Consider the following 18,307-nt stretch of genomic DNA (forward strand, 5'->3'; position numbering starts at 1 on the left):
GATGAGTGACCCACAGCACTTCAAGCCCAGAAGCTTGCACTTAAAAGCAGTGTCTGCTAGCGTCTCTAATGCATTGAGTTTAGAAGATGTTTTCTGGGCACAAGAGTCCATTTACGGGCCGACTTCCTACAGGAAGAGCCAGCTGAACTAAACAGGGCAGGAATCATTATATGCCGTTGTTTTCACTGAACTAAGTGTTGCATATAGCGAAGAGAGCTGCATATAATTATGTCTGGCTGGTCTCTTACACTTTTGTTTTGAAAGATGTGCTTGCTGCTCTGTATTAATAAAACATCTGACACGCAGATGAAAAGCCGAGAATACCATATGTTTCGTGACTCACGCTCTCAGGGGACTCTGTGGACTACTGAATTCATTTCTTACATTTTAAAATGACTTTAATTCTATCAAATATTCAAACCTATAGCAAGAGGGTACTGGGATGGATACTAACAAACCATACAGGCCAGCATTATGGAGCATTATGGAGTAGGAGCAACTAGACCTTTTAGCAGAGTTGCACACGAAGGCTACATGCCAGTGTAAAACCGCACAAATGCACTTTACAACTGTAACGTACTATTCATTTGCTTTGCTCTAACACGCTGACAACACACACGTCAACCACAAGCATGAAGGCTTTGCTGAGGCTTGGTTGAGGTTTATCATTGTCTAAGTGGTTAATGATCTTTACATTACATTACATTACGATCATTTAGCAGACGCTTTTATCCAAAGCGACTTACAATAAGTGTGTTCAACAAAGGTAGATAAAAGAACTTCAGGTCACAAGAAATCGTAAGCGCATTTCCTTCCTAAACCAACAGCTAAGAGCATAACTAGAGCTAGAGTAGAAGTGCAATAAGTTAGGTACTGTGCTGAATGAGAAAAAAAAGGACAGATTAGAAATGAAAGATTAGAAAACAAGAGCATCAGAAGAGCTCTTCCGTCAATCAACTATACTGAACTATATCACAATGTACCTAAATAGCAAGATATATTTTTGCTGCCAAATATGTTTGTCATTAGCCCTAGAAGCTTATCTGTTTGGGGGAAGTATGGACAGGCCTGCCACACACAAGGGCACCAAGGTACATCAGTTAGTATTTGGAAGTAAGTGGACTTTTTTGTTTGTTTGACTATTTTTGTTTCCGTAAATTACAAGTAAAGCAACACATCTGGTATTAGAAATCTTAGGAAGCCTCTATTAAGCATTAGTTGGAGAATAATTATATATACATAAAAAGAAACAAATAATCTTTTTTAGTGCAGAGGAAGTGCATAAATTTGAGTAGTAAATGAGGAGCATTCATATCAATACACAGCACCACCAATCACTCTTTGTGGAGTTCATAGATTGTAATATTCAATATTGAGGAGGGCTGCAAACATACTGCATAAATCTTGTGTTTAGGTTATACGATGAGGAAGGTCAGAGTATTTCTAACTGGTACAGAGTTTATAGAATTTGTGGAAATGCACCGTTTTGTGCTTTTTATCATATTGGTCTTCATCACAAAGACGTTTTTATGTTCCCTTCCCACCCCGGTATGCATGTGTGGAGGCCTTAGACTTAAAGAAAAGACAAAAAGTTATTCTGAAATGTCATTAGTGCACAGCTCAGCACCGTGCAGTTACTGTCTCAGGCCTGGGAAAGACCACCTCCAGTTTCCATGGAAACTTAGGCAGGGCAGACAGAGAGAACAGCAAGTACAGAGAGTTAGACCAACAAAAAAGATATATGATAGTTTTCCAGTGTGTGTTTGTGTGCTAAGGTGTGCATGTGTGTGCTGTGTGTAAGTGTGTGTGGGTGGATGACTAGAATACCAGACAGATAATAAACAGGTTTGCAAGAAAACATTTCCTCTATTTTTCCTCTCATGAGTCAACGCTGGTTAATGAACATATCGCCCACTGTTTCATCCCAATTAACATTGTTTCTGAAATGTACAATTAAGTTGTTAAACGGCTAATCATTTATAAAAATCAAATGTTGATCTAGTTGAACTTTGAATTGAATCAAAAACAAGCTACTGTATAATCCTCATACACACAAATGGGCTTTATTGTAATTGTTGCCGTTTATAGGGCTCTGTTTAGAACCGTAGCCCTGTGCCGCGTTTGGGGGTAATGAAACAGTTAATCTAATTTCCACCTCTTGATATGGAGTGGAAAACACGGTCAGGGGGTATATCTAATTTGCAGCATGACATTGCAAGGCCTTGGCTCCAAGCGCACGCCAACAAATTGCTGCTTAGATAAGCAAATCAACAGGGAGCAGCGCAACACAGGGGTCTGACCCGGGGGGCTTAGAGGACGCAAACAGACAGGGGACAAAACTATGCGGCGGAAAAACATGACTGACTGTTGCAAATCACTACATTTGACACTTTAGATGGCATTTATTGTTAAAGCTCAAACGCAAATGCTAAAAGTTGATAATGGATCAATGGATGGAAACACTTGGAAAACCTACACAGCGATTTAGTAACAGGATTTGTATTTTTACGTCTATGAAGGGATATTGAGTGAATGAGAAGGCAGAAAGCCCCAATTTCAGCTCTGGATCTGCTCACGTGAATGTTGGATGTTCTTCGTCTAAAGCTGCAGTTTAACACCGTTGCAATAACATATTAAAATGGCTTTAATGGTACCTGATCTGCCATCTCGCTGGAAGTCCACGTGGTACCACTCGCCATCATTGACTTTCTTATTCACTGCCTTAGTCTTGGTGGTTCCTGATCCCATGTCAAGCAGCAGGTACAGGTGGCCGTCCAACATCTCAATGGCAAAGAAGTCCACCTTGAGCGTCTGAGGACTTTTGGAATCCTTTGGCTGCTGCTTGGGCTTGCCATGGCTGAAGAGGAGCAAGCCATTGGGCTCCGTTGTGCGGAAGTCAAAGGAGATGGAGCCTGTCTTCTTAGCATTCCACTTGTTTAGGATAATATAGGACTCTGGCGTCTCAAACGTGATGGGGTCCAGAGTGGCCACATTCTCGCACTTGAAAGCCACGGTGCCATGGACCTTCATCTTGGGATCACCCAGCTTGGCCAGTCGGGACAGCTCAAGCCTCACATCATTGTTTTTGTATACAACCTGGGCACAGAGGGAGTAGAATCAGTCGTACATACATATAAGTGTATACCTTGCTTATTAATAAGTAGAAATCTGGCTTCTTTTGCTGTTAGGAGAAAGCATAGGTCATTTTGGAAGGTGTATGTGTAGGATTCTTAAATGTGTTAGCAAATTGTGGTACAGTATTATTGTGTTAATCCGTTAAAACAAAGGGATAGCAATCATATACAGTCAAAGGTGTTATACATGGGTCATATCAATCTGCCTTCTTTCCTTGAATCCCCCACACATTGCTTTTAGCCAGGTGCAGTGGGAAGTATAAAGTGGAAACATTCATTTTACCTTTTCGCTTTGGCCTCTATTAAAGGAAGAGAAAAAACTGAAATCAAAAGGCAATGATGATAATGGCTGAAGAAAATGATTGTAGGCATTCAGGTACAATCTCCTGGGGCTGTGTGTGAAGTATGAGATGGAGGGTGATAAAACTAAACTGCTGCATTGATTGCAAGTGTGGTGTAAAATGCTGATCAAGGCTGCGGGTTGGAGGTGGCGATTAGAATTAAATCCTGCAGATGATGGATGAGCCCCTGTGAAGCTATTTAAGAACATGTGGATGAAAGTGTGTTTGAGAATACATATGAACCACACACTTTTTACTGTACATACACAAAGACATGATGCAGTTTCATAACATTATTCACTGATTTGACACAGAAAACCTTGGTTTATATTCACGAATACTGTAACCGTACAGGGTTTAGTATCTGGATGCTTGGATAAATGAGTGACCTTGAAGGCAACAGGAGCTATGGAGATAAGGTGCAGACGAGAAACCGGGTGTCATTATGATAGAGTTAGTTAGAATCTCATTAAACTAACTATTAACCATGAGAGAGTCACTGTCATATGGTTGAGTGCAAGTAACAAATTATAATTTATTAACTGCTTTTTGTATAACTAGTAAATTCTAACTGTGTGTGAAAATAACACTTCTGTTTAACTAATCATGAGTGGATGAATGACTCTTTGTGAAAAGCTTAACTGTACTGCACCATCAGACTCATTTAGACTTCATTTGTATTACTGTGCGAATCAGACTTATCTATTAAAGCTGGGAAGTTAGTCAAAATATTTACTTTTGGGCACTGCATATCTCACTGAGTGCAAAATTGAACATGAGTGCCATACTGTAATTGGCAACAGTCTTGCAAAATTAGAGAAAGCCATTCTGCGCTGATTATCCAATCTGTGTAATGAAACACTAGTTAAAGTGCAGCTGTGATAATCCCTCTGTCTAGTTGGAGCACAGTTCCTTCTGAGAAACACATTACCGCGTGGGTGTATGTGGAAACATCTACGTGGTCAAGCTGTTTTCGAAATTATTAGCCCCATAACACAACGACACATTTGAAGTGTTCTAATAGTGCTTTGGTTCAGTCAATCTGTTACTTTAAATGAAATATTATCAAGAGAATACCAACAGATATAAAGACAAAACTAGAATATATCTGCAGGGTAACCATCATGTGGAATAAGACTGTGTATTGGGATCATTTGAGTGTCATGTTGAGTATGCAAAGAAGCTGATGTTCATTAGTAACAGAAACATTATTAGCTGCCAATCGATCTGTAATTCAATGTTTCATATATTATGTTGTTTTGGTCATAGTTCCATTTAGTCAGGGTATTATTGAGAGTTCCTTCCAAACTATTTGTTTTACCACTTTAACCATGTTAGTTATTCTATATTCTTTAGAGTCTGGACGACATACACATCCTCCTACTCTATCCACACCCACACACTTGGGATTGAGAACTACAAATTTGCACCTACAGTATGTATCAATTGTTTTTAAAACTTTAGAAAACTGTGTAAACCCAAAACCAAGAGTTCAAATCTTGACCCTCTGTAGTAAAGAGAAACATTGGAGTAACAAACCCTTCAGTACACAAGTATCAGACAGAGGCACCGGCCAGAAATAAATCAAATGGAAACAAAGGGCAAAATGACATGGCATAAGGGAAAGAAAAATACCATCTTTAAGACAAAACTACACGTCTCTCTGTTGGACTTTAGTTAGACGGACTAAAGGTGCAACAGATACAGCCAATAAACCACAATCAATTCTGCACCGTCAAGACAAAGGGCACCTTTAAGGGTAAAGGATCGTTGGTCTGAGCTGTGAGGCTCCCGCTGTATGCCATCACGGCAGTGCTGCACTAATTTGTCATCAAGCTCAGGCGGTGACAAGTGAGCTATTACTGCACCACCGTTTGTTTTGCCATCTGAACCAACAGGCAGGCGTGGCAACTCAGAATGGGATCTGCACATGAACACTGCATCACACCACTTGGGAGCACTCCATCAATCACGGGCCGCAGCACATGCTGTTAAAACCACCGCTGCTATGGTGTGGACCCTAGAGCACGACATACATAGGAGCTGACCTGAGATGGGGCTTGTGTTTAATGTAACAGGCTGGACAGGATGATGCACAGAGGTTGTCAATGCAATAAAACCATCCGACATAAATTGATAGCCAAGTAAATGAAACCAAGCATAAATTTTGCAGTGTATGTGCTGAATCTCTTACATTCCAGTATTGACACTGGTATTGTGTGGTAAAGGAATATTAAATGATCCCAGGAGTGGAGAGAAAAAAGGAAATTCTGTCTCTCTCTCACATCTACAGGGAACTATTCCTTTCTTTTAAACGTTTTCAAGCCATTTATTTAAGCATTGATCTTCGGATAGTGACAGCAGCTGCTGTGGTTTGGTTGACCGGGAGGAGCAGTGAAGCTCAGTGGGGGGAATGACTACACTTAGGGTGCACCTATCCAATTCCTTTCTTACCACATCTTCAGCACATCGATGATATATTGTTAAATAATCGGGCCCCATTAAAAGCTAGACCTCTAATGAGCTCTCGGTGACGTGTGGGCATGTGGTTCACACCCTGTCTGCTTATTAAGCAGAGCAGCGCTGCCTCAGAGCTCTCTGAGACAAGCACCTAGAGCAAGAGCTTGAGCTGTAGGATAAAGAAATTGCAGAAAAACAATGGTGTAAGAGAAGCAACTACAAAAAATATATGAGGCAAATAGGGGATCGCTTATGGAATTAAAAGATAAATGAATGGAATGTTTTGCTGCACTTTGGAGAATTGCTTAGTGCAGATTTTGGACGATCCCTGGTGGCTCCTTTAGGTGGGTGTCCCTATTAACCACCCAAAATAAAAATATGGCTGTACAGCTTAAAATGAAGGATATAACTCATGAACCCTCTAGTGGAGGAACGACCCATCTCTCTCCTGCTCCTTGCCTCCCGCGTCATCTCCAGGGATAAAATATACACTTCATGCATCCGAGAGTAACAGAAAATGTATGTAAAGCAGAGTGTGACAAATGACATAGGTCGTGAGCCAGATCCAAATGGCCCAATACGTCACAGCGCAGCACAGAAACAAAATGTGCTGAATTCCAAACTTCGCCTAACAGTGGAGCAATATGTCAACCAGCGACGTACAATTTCGGTGGCTTTTTTTTTTTCTGCTGTTGTCTGCTGCATTTTTTTTCTAGGTACAGGCTAGACATGTGGGCTTGTTTCGTGCTTTTTCAGCATCAAGGCTGAATTTCTGCAAACTACAGAGGAACACGAAGAAGGGAGCTAAGTACAGAAAAGGAGGCAAAAGGAAAGGCAAAATTCAGATTCAGGGAGGATATTTAAAAGTATATAATAGGATAAAGGATCAAGCCTGCCATTGTATACTTTGTACATATTTGTTATTTTGTGTACTAGTGAAGAGATGTTATGATCTGCTGTCTGGGTGTTGGCTCATGAAAACGCCGGCTCTCAGAATCACTGATTCCCTTTGAAGCGTGCATTACACAGCTTTGATGTGTGTCCGTGTGTGCATGACGTCCTAATATTGTGAGTGCACTGAAGGGGCGGGAGAGGGAAAATAAAGTTTGCATGTGACTGTGAGAGGTACAGAGGAGAGAAATGAACTAAAGAAAAAGTTTAGAGGATGAGACAAGGTCAGCGTGCAGGTTAGAAGGGTCTATCCGAGAGACTTAAGGCAGAGACAGACACACACTGCTCATGTGGCGTTTACCTCCTTGAGGCAGCCCATGAAGTTGTTGCTAACAGGCGATCCGGGCAGGTCCGCTGTGCTAGGACTCCCTCCAACATAGAAAAAGTCGTCAGAACCTAGCATGGTGTAGTCTTCCTGTGTATACCCTGTGGTGGTCAGAATCCCATCCACGGATATTGTTACCTAGACAACAAAGCACAGGGAAAGGACACGCTATACTCAAACAGCCTATATTCTGCAGTGTTATTGCCTTTCCTTCTTTTTTTTTCGATGGTTTTTCACATATATATTTTTCTGAAACCCATTTTCATGTCTGTTTTCATTGTCTGTTTTTCTTGCTTTTCAAAATTATTTTGTCCAGTTTATGATTAGTTGAACGGCTGCAAGCCACCATGGGAAAGCTATTCTAGTTAGAGGGTTAGTAGACTACCCAGAGTACTGTGTTAGTATTGCCCTGCTGCAACTCAAAAGTACTTTAGCAGACACAAAAATGGTGTTAGTAGAATGTTAGGTAGGTTAGTTCAGCTAAAATTCAGATAAGTACATTCAGCAATTCTATAAAAGAAATTACAACATGCTAGTTGGTTAGACACATGCTATGAAAAGCAAAAGCAGCTTTAAGTGAAGAATTACGACTGTTTTTTCAGAATAAATGCATGCATAGTTGTGTTTTCTCTTTGTATGCATGGATGCAAAAAGAAAAACATTCTAAATTGCAGATTGTTAAATTGAGAAGTCAGTATTCTGACACTTGCCACTGTGTCAGATGCATGCAAGAGCTCATGGATACTGCCAAACCACAAAAGAGAAATAAGAAAGCACCAGTGAAGCACCAATGACAAACACGACTCCACTGTGACATTCATGTTGACAAATGGGCAGTTTGACATTTGCAACACGTGTTCAAAGTGCACGCCATGCATAATGAATGGATTACAAAGGGCTGAGCCAAAGAGCATCAGGCCAGCCAGACAGGAGAGGCTCCTCCTAGTTAGACAGTGCTTGATGCAAACGGCTTGAAATGATTCTCCTAATAAGTGGATCAAACAGAATCAGATAGCAAACAAGTGAAATAAAACAAGGTGGAAAAAAAATTTAACCCAGAAATAAACAAGGATTCCAAAAGTAAGCAGAAGAGTACCAACCGCAGTTCCCCTTTTTTTGTTAATGGCGTCTACAGTAAAAAAAAAGAAAGAAAAGAAACACACGCAAAACCCAAACTAAGAAACAATTAGAATGATATCTACCGAACAATGTAGTTTGTTTACCATAGCGTGTCCAATGCCTGAGTGCTTTGTGGAAAAGGGGGGAGAAAGGAAATTAAAAACTGTGAACAGAATAACGATTGTTACTCAAATAATATATGATGGTCAATATTGTTAGTACATTGTTAAAAACGGCAAAAAACCATACAGGTTAGTAGAATGACACATTCCATGAATGATGTTAGTTTGTTTCCAAAGCATGTTAGTAGTAGAGAGAAGAAGGGCAAAATAAGTTTAACAAGAAAAAAGCAGACCCGGGTAAGAAGGAGAACGCGCCACCAGAGGGGCCAAAGCTCAACCGCTGACTCTCTAATGTTTCCAATGGCGAATTTGCACCATGCCTAGTGTGTGACCAGGCTGCTAAGTGTCGCGGAAACAATCCCAATACCCAAGTTCAGACAAAAGCTTATGACTGACAGACATTAAATGGTTTGTAAGAAAGAATGCCTAAAGCACATCAGTTGACCCTCTTTAACGAAAGTCACAATGGCATTTGTTATATTTGGGGTTTTTGATAGTTGGTTTTCGGCTCAAAACCAATCCACTCTTGGAGACTTCCCGGGGACTATACAATACTGTACCTCCTTTTTGGTCTTATTGATGAACTTTAGGATCACTTTACTGCAATGAGACAAAGCAAAGAAGACCCTGACACAGAATGAGGAGGGTGGAGATTTGGATTCCCCATAGAGCATGCACTCAATATGTGTTTTTTTCAGTATTTTCTATAATTTTCTTCCAATGATGTGAATGTTTAAGCTTGTCAAAATGTTAGTATTGCCAATAATCTTAGTTAATAGCCTACTATGCAAGAAAGCAGTTTTGTTACTGAGGCGAAAGCAAACATTTTCCAACAAATCAGCAGGAACAGAATTAGAGATGTGTTAAAGATGTATTGAAAGAACCTGACTCTGACCCTCTGTCCTTAGAAATCACATAAATATCTTACTGAATATATGAACATAGATAGAAACATTTGTGTTGTTCTATTCCACACAGGGCTTGACCACTCTAATATTTATCAGTCGAATGTGTTGAGCTACAAGTCAATAAAAACATCAGCTCTGCATCCACTAATCTTCAGGGCTACAAGACATGACACTGACGCAACAAAGCTGAAGTCAGGGATGACCTGGGCCGGACCTCAATTACATGAGAGCCTGCCCTCCCTGCCCTGCACCGCTTGTAGTGGCAAGTGATCCTCACTGTGTCAGCTACTGCTGCATGGGACCACAACAAGTGGCTTCAGGAATCAAGGAGCGCTCCGTTTCCCAGAATCCGAGTCTCTCCGAGTGATTCTGAAGACAAGGACGGTGATCCACTTGTTCTGGAACTGTCGCTTCCACTGATGAACCCCATCTCACACATAGGAATTGCAGATCTTGAATATGAGATACCCTTTGCTCTTCGACTGTGCAATAAATTCTCAATGACATCTACAACAGCGTTCATTCGAATATTTAAGGTAATAATTAATGTCATAATAGTGTTTTGCCCACATTTCTAGGTTTGTTACAGGACACTCAATCCCAAATAACTGAAGTGTTACCCAAGACCATACTTCAGGGGATAAAACTTGGCAGGACTATGTTGTGGAAGCTGCAGAGAATCTGTAGATAGATCTGGGCCTTGGCAAGCTTCCTCTAAGCCTGAAATGGGTCAATGACATTGGCAGTAATGTCCAGGTGTCCAGCATTAAAGTGGCAGCAGTGTCACATATAAATTGGCTCTTGGTTCCAATTGGCAGTTGCAATCTAACACTTTAACACTTCAAGGTGTCTCACTGGGGCTATGCCTTTGCAGGTGGAGGAGCTTGAACCTGCTGTCACCTAAAAGTCTACTTTACGTGCTTCCTCTTCATTCTTTGCTCAAGGCAACATCAACATTTTAACTGGTGTCAGCGTGGTAGCAGTTTGCCACAGGACGGCGTCATGGTGTCATGTTGAGGCTGCCATGGCCAATTTTGGAGAGCACAGCCACAGGAAAACTTAAGATACTGTTGAATATGAGAAAACAGTCCGAGTGGGGTGGGTTCCATATATGCAAAACAGGCGTGGTGGTGGGATGACCCCACTCCTTTGTCTGTTTGCAGGTTTTGGAGGTTGGTTCTCAGTACTGGCAAAGCTGACCCGTGGGCACTGTTAGTGCTGCTGAGCTGCCTGCTATGTTTGGCGTGGTTGCCTCTTGGACCTGACAAGTAGTCCCAACAGATAACTACAGGTTTATTGAACTGCCTGTGTGAAATAGAACCAATGTGACTGCTGCTCTGTGTATGAGATCCACAAGCAGGCCATGTCAGTCTTAATAAACCTAGGGTTGCAATTTGGAACGGTATTTTTTTATATAACCGTGAGTCCTTCACTTACTGCATATAAGAGTAACAATCCAAAGCAATAAGTGCTTCATAAATATGATAACATGCTTAAAAGCAAAGCAAATGTCCTTTAGTTATTATGTGAAGCTTTGCTAATACTATATGCATGATTTTCTTGCTTGACTGTCATTTGAGTCCAGTCATTCTAATTTCAATGAAAATGTTCTTACTTCTTCCTTTATAAATGCTAGACAGCATGCGCTTGCTTTGTCCTGGACCGATTGAATTAACTTGTTCTGGCTGGCCTTTTAAAAGCAGTGTCCTCCTTATCTGCCTCAAATTGTAACTTGATAGTGGACTTGATTCAAATCTAAATGTCCCTGCTCAGTTGTGGCTCTGTTTTTATCTCCACCATAAACAACCATGATTTAATTTACAAATCAAATTAGGAAAAATTAGGGGAAAATAATATATTGTATGATGGTAATGATTTAAGTGCATTTGTTTCGATTGGTTTACGGAGTCTCTGCATACACCCTCTGTACTGTTACCTGACGTAGATTCCTTGTTACTTTGACATCATGCCAATCATTGTCATTAAATTTCCCATTGACTGGCTCCACCAGAGCTTCAAAGGCTCCAGACCCCAAATTAATGACGAGTGAGACAGCCCCATTTTTCAGTGCCAGGTTGACGTAATCTGCTGATTTGCCCGTGTGCAGCATCAGCCCATTCCTCTGCAGAGTTTTGAATGACAATGTGATTTCATCACTGCTGCTTTGAATCGGGTTCAAGGACAAGTCGTAGCAGAAGAACTCAGATCCTTTGAAGGTTGCGACATATTCTTCTTTTCCTGCAGAGACAAAGAAAGAAAAGTAGCTGCATTAATACATTGGCCTCTTGGGTGCCTGGTGAAAGCCTGTAAGAAAAAATCAGTAAGAACACTTGGAATAAGAATCCAGTGTAGATTTTCATATATTTCTTGTGATCATCTTTAATGGGACAATACCTACCTGTCTCTTGGATTTATTTGGATCTTATGTGTTTGTCGCATTTGGTCATGAAATACATGCGCATGGATACAAATGAATGTGTTGAATTGCAGCTTAAACGTAAAATCCTTCATTTAATCACTTTAGAGAATTGTTTCCCATATCTCTTGCTATTATGTGTTTAACTGGAGAGCTCAGTTTTCAGAGGCATTGTGATGTATTTACACAGCTTGTTAACTAGTAATCTCACAGGATAAAGCCGATCATGTAGAAACAATTCCTGTGACAAATTCACGCAAACTCCTGTGCAATTAATTCAGCTAAAGATATTACCCATCAGCATGAGCACCGGGCGCCATCAAAAACAACCTACTTTGATATGACAGGAGCTTGATGATGCAAGAATAACCTTGAAAAGAACCCTAACGGTGCCGCTGTGAGCTAGAAAAACAAATAAGCAGTGAGCGTCAGTGGGTGATGCATGTGAACACCCATAAAGAGGCGTTTAAAAACAGGTTTAGATAGATAACGAGCCATTAAAGCAACTAGCAGAAAATAAACCAACAAATCACAAATAGACTAAAGCATTCAATTATCATAAATTGGAACCACTGCTCATTTATATATGGTTATTAAACACACATGCACACTGGGTGCATAGAGCATCCATGTCTGGATACACAATGTAACAAATGAAGGAGGTATCTGTCCACGCCAGTTTGCCACCTCATTAATTCCCCTTTAAAAGCACTATACTGCCCCTCTGAGAAAACTACAAGAGGTCGTAATTGAAGCTGACTGGGTCTCACCACTCTTTGGTCATTCCTTCAAAGTCTGAGCCCCCTATCAGTGAAAATAAAAGACCTCTACCCTCTTCACCGAGGCCGCCCATCCACACTTCACACACTCAGGGGACAACATAACAAACAGAGTCAATAGTTGGGGTCATTCTCATCTCAGGGTCTACAAATAGCCATGCCTGCACTTTACAGCTAATTCTCCTAACCAATGGACAATCAAGTGTGGGTACATCAGGAGTATTGTTAGGAATTTAGAACATGTGGGAATCGGCCCAGATGCCGTGACAGGGTGAGGGTCACACAACCCACCAGAGAAAAAGGTTTAGAATTTAACACTGACAGACACACTGTGATCCGAAAAGCACTGCTTTTAAAAAGAAAATAGAGAAACCAAGTCGCACTATTAAATAAAATGTTGGGATAATATCAATTTGATCAACGGATAAAACAAGAGGAATGTACTTAGTAACTATCTGTGATTCCAAAGGACATAACTATGCATTTAATGTTCATTTATTAAATACACTGTCTCAGCAGGATACCAATGAAAATAATGACTCTGATTACATTTTGTAGCGAGATGAGATTTGGGTCAAAGATTTGATTTTGTTGCAGATGCAGATGTGATCCAGATAAATAATGGTTTTCTTTAGATTCTGTTTTCTTTGACACGGCAAGATGTTGGATTTGTTGACATTTTTGCCAGTTTCTCCAAAACTAAGACATTAATAATAAAGAAAATCAGACATGTGCCTTTTATGATGGACTATCAATTGGTGCAATTAAGCCCAGATGCAGATATTGATCAGAATCTGTCAGATTAAAGTATATGTCACATACAGGCATTGCTGTCTCTCAATCTGATGAATGTTTTGGTCATATTTGGAGTGTAAAATGAAAATTAAAGGGTCATGAGGTCTTGGCAGATGTGCTCTATTTGAATATTAGGTTGCTTCGCTGAACAAACTTTTGTTACGTGATGCTCGTAGAAGACTCATATATTGTGAGTATATTATTTTCTTCTACCATGACGTGCACTTCAGCTTGAGGCACTCAGGCCATATTTTTGGGATGCCTACTGAATCAAACTTCCCCCACTCGTACATATTGAGAGTCGAATTTGACATTTTTGACAATTATTCCCATAGCAAATGCTTAAGGGACACAATGATTTTCACCTGAATTCACCTCATTAGAGTTCCATATTTCATACAGAGAGTGAAAGTCCTGAGAAATTTCTGCATTCAGTGTTGAGCCCTGGAAGCGAGACCATGGAGAAACCACTGCTGGATACTATATACTGAATATGTGTGTGTTTGTCTGTTCAGATCATAGTAGATATAACAAATTGTATTGGCCTGTGTGACGATCATTACAAGTCATTTTCCTTCAAAGAAATGTAGACGGTTGTTTTGTTATTATGTACCACTGGGTATTTAGGTGTGTCCCAGTTGTCTCTTGACGGTCGGATCCTACAATCAGTCAAGCAACATACAGCAAACTGCCCTGCACTGTAATACACTCCAGTCACAGTGTTAAAAGGGAACACGGATGAGGGACAGCTCTTATTTATTTGGGGAGAGTGGAGGAAAGAAAGCAAAAAAAACAGAGCAAAGGTGTAGCTCCTAGGGGAAAGGCCATAAATAGACACACAGGTAAAAAACTTGTCACAGTCGTGTTGTTCTGAGTCATAAACCCCCATTTAGAGCAGAAAATATTGGTTTCTGACAGCCAGTTTCATAAGCTGTAAATTTTATCTCACCTGGTGGGCTGACCGTAAATCAAGCTTGTGTCTAAACTTCTATTATTAGATGTCTCTCTCTGTAATGCTCAATTCTGATTGATCAAACAGACAGCATTCGGCGGTCACATTTGCTGCCATTCCAAACTCGGTATCACTCTGTCAACAGTTGCACTTATGTTGCCTTCCAGGGCTCCGTGGAAAGTGGTATGTGCCACGCGTTAAGTGGTACATGACACAGAGGTATAAACATAAAGGTGCAGATGGTATGTGTTGCCAAGCACCTATATTTAAGTACTTGTTTTGGTAGAAAGCTACTCACTAAAACAACCACAAGAGGTACATTAATGCTTCACATGAATACCAAACTGCTAGACAGGACCAGCAACTGTGTCCTGCATTAGACACATAAAAATGGCAGCATAAATGTCTCTAATGTGTTATTTAAAGCTCAGTTAATGGAACCTGAGCATGTTGAACCAATGCAGTGATTTATTGTTATGACGCACCGAGGGGCCAAAACCAGGAGTGTGTCATGTTCAACAATGCCAGCATGTGATCCAGCGGGCCGAGAGTCTCCTCATCAGTCACTGCTCCCTGACACTAATCTGGCATCTGTTACCCTATTGCCGCTTTTTAAATGAGTTTGTACCCAGGGGAGCACACTGCCTGTCAACAGCAAAACATGACACAATATACTGGAAATTACCTATGAATTAAATGTCAGGAGAAAAAAAAAACTTGATTTTAATTGGCAGCTTGGGTGTCAGGCAGCACGGTGGCTCAGTTCTTAGCATGGCCACCTCACAGCATCACAGAGGGTTCTGGGTTCGGATCAAACTGAATCTGTTGGTTTGCTTTGGCTTCCTCCCACATCCGAAAGCGTGTAGGTAAGGGGATTTGGAAACCATTTAATCTGTATCCAGAAACATTGCCCACCTCAGGAGAAACACATGTCAATATAAGGTACAAATGAGCCACAAAACTTGAGATCACAATGCAATTGATCCGCAAAGGGTGATCAGATCTCGGTCACCAATGTGTAAATGCAATCCATACAGCTGGGGCAAGTCAAACATTTAACCTTCCCTCATGTTCCTCTGCTGACTCTTGTTAATAAATGTGTAATGGCCCATATACTGAGATCTGAAGCCATGGCAGGCAGAATCCAGATAACAAGAGCTCTTTTTAATGCAAGTTGTAAATGAAAGTTCCTGTCATTGGGTCAGTTATCATCCAGCTAATGGATCCAGAGACAGAGGACATATTTCCATGTAAAGGGGCCTGTGTGTTTAGTTGCATTCCCCTGTGACCCTGAAAAGGACTGGAATTGAAAAAAGATGGATGGATTATTCCGATCTCTCATATTTTTTGACCTGACCATGTATGAAACCTTCAAGGAGACATGATGCACCATTCTTCTTCATTTCAGTTAAGAGCAGACAGTTGTTGGACAGTATATTCCAAGTGTCACAAGCTACACACATTTGTTGTGCCTGTACCACTACTACATTCTGTATTTGGCTAAACATACGTCTCTATCATTAGAAACAGAGTGTTATCTGTTAGAGAAGAGCCTCTTCTAGTGTCAGCTGTGACAGAAAACAGAGTGACAAGTAACAAGCAGGATCCCATTGGTTATTTTAAGGGAAGGTAGTAGGGGTTATTATAAGCAAAATAGTAATTACTGTATCCATGAAACAGAACATCCCTGTTTCCCTGTCAGAGATTTCACCATCACCCACCACAAGAAATGGAAAAACTCAAACTCAAACACAAAACTCCTACCGCAACCTGTGGATTTCTAAGGATGAGTTGTGCCGCAAGACCAAAGTCGTATTCACCGGTGGCGAGACCGACATTGGATTTCACTCTGTTCCTATTCACTTTCTGTTCCTACCTCGTTTGACTGGCAGCCTATTAAAATGATACGGATGTTTGTGTCAAGCAGCCAGCCAAAGCCTCTTACGTTATACAGAGAGGAGTGTTTCTGAACCGCTTCAATCTTTCAAAACACACTTACGTGTAATTACATTATTTGAGCATGGGTCCCCAGTTCGCCGTTTCTTCTTTTTTTAATGTGATCAAAAAATGTGGACTTTTTTGTTGCTGTGTGTGTTGATAGAGAAAGAGAGAGGGAACTAAAGTAACAGCAGTAAAAGCCTCAGTGAAACATCTGTGTATTTAACTGTACATTTCTCTGTGTACAGTGTATTAAGTCCTGTTGGACATCAAGCTGTGCTGGATTAACATATGGTGTCATTTATATTCATAATATGAAGGATGTCTTGCTGAGCTTGGAGAGAACCCCCCTCCACTGGTGCCAGTCTGCACAAATGCATCTTCCATCGTAAATTTACTTATAATTGGCTTCACCATTCAACCTGTCACTGGAGAAGGAAAAAGGTGTCAATCAGGTGTTTATTGCAATATGTTGTTTAATATGTGGTTAATATCTACAGTATGTGATGATATTCATCCGAGATGTGTTGTTGTTGGGTTCCTATTACATCAAATGGAGTTTGATGTAATATTCATTCAGTGGATTAATCACTGAAGTCAGTGTTAAAAAGAAAACTATAAAATATTTAGAGTTTTGATACTTTCAATGGTTTAGTTTTGGTGGGGAAAATAATATCAGGAGACATTTAAACTAAAGACAGTGACTTCGGTTTCCCCAACAAAAGATAACAAATTCTAACAAGAGGTTGTTGAAGGTTCTTGTTCTACTTTACGTATGTCATAAAAACACCTGGAGAAATGTGTGTCCATTTATATTTGTGCAGGAAATCATCGTTTCATTGTTTGTATTGAAACATTTCCCATAGCAGGCGAGCCTTTCACCAAAGCAATGGTAATGTTTAAAAAGTCATGAATTTCCAGAGAATGAATAACCGAAGAGAAGCGGTAATGTTGTCCTTCCGCTTCATCTTAAATCATCCTTGGATCGCTGCCACAGTGAATTCTTAGTCATGTCTAGTGAGGAACTGACCCATTGTACAAAAACAAAAGCGATCATGCTCTTTAGAACTTCCAAAATCCTGCCAATGTGTTGTGTTTGTCATCAAATATCACATGGGAAACTTTTTCACGACATCATCAAAGAGCTTCACATTCCTCTGCCATCATTGTGCGAGTTCCACACACTTTCTGCTAATGACATACACACAACACGTATTGGCAGCTGGCACTGTAATCCAGATTCAGTGAAAGGTGAAACGTGGCTGATTAGATCATCTTGTGTTCCATGTTGTGTGCTGAAATAAATTGATGTGTGTTGGATCTGGATAGAAACAATTCTGCAAAAAATATAAAGAAATATGCAATATTATTGTTATGTAGGTCAAAGATGTATTTCTTATTACACTGAGGTGAATAAACCTCCACTCCTAAGGCCGTAGCTTTGTCGTCCTTTAGCTATTCACTCCTGTCTCTTATAGGAGACTGTGAGTACATGCAAAGAGTGTCCTTTTATGTATTTAACACAAGTGAGTGTCAGAGCTCAGAGTTCTTTTTGTCATTCAGCTGATAGCTCGCCTGTGCTGATTTTGTTATCTAAATGTTCTTTTCCACGCAATGTTTCTGCTTTTTTCTGCCCTCCCTTGCAACTGATAGTGACCATGACATTCTTCACCATGAACTCTCTCCTTGCTGAGCTGACAGGTTGGTATGATGATGAGGTTTATTCTCTCTCCGTGTCCTCTGTGAAGTAGTCGTCACCGGAAAACTGAGCTACAAAAGATTTCACCCGGAACAGATTTCAGCGGTGCTACAAAATCTAGAATAATAAAACTCCCACAAAAACCTGAGCAGCACAAGTTCTATTTAATCATAGATGTTATGAATGCATACCAGCAAAATGGTAAATGAGGCCAGAGTTCAAATTTTGTCTCCAGAAAGCGCTGTACTTGAAATATTAACCAGGAGGCTCGGGAGTTATGTCACTGCAACAGTTGTACAGATAAAGGCTATTGAAATAAAAAGTAAAATATTAAAAACTCAACTCTTTGAAAAATAGCTGCATTTTTC

General features: G+C 40.4%; 1 protein-coding gene across 1 annotated transcript in view; it reads right to left on the reverse strand.

The window, feature by feature from the left end:
- Window positions 1–18,307, reverse strand: part of LOC143012559 (neurexin-1a-like) — a 216,299-nt gene that overhangs the window by 131,751 nt on the left and 66,241 nt on the right. Inside the window, 4 exon segments of the mRNA XM_076165749.1 lie at window positions 2,655–3,096; window positions 7,188–7,349; window positions 8,435–8,458; window positions 11,297–11,598. Coding sequence (XP_076021864.1) covers window positions 2,655–3,096; window positions 7,188–7,349; window positions 8,435–8,458; window positions 11,297–11,598 — 930 coding nt within the window.

Source organism: Genypterus blacodes, unplaced genomic scaffold (assembly GCF_046128005.1).
Source record: "Genypterus blacodes isolate CSIRO-AG114 ecotype Tasmania unplaced genomic scaffold, CSIRO-AGI_Gbla_v1 ptg000012l_1, whole genome shotgun sequence".
NCBI classification, from domain to species: Eukaryota; Metazoa; Chordata; class Actinopteri; order Ophidiiformes; family Ophidiidae; genus Genypterus; species Genypterus blacodes.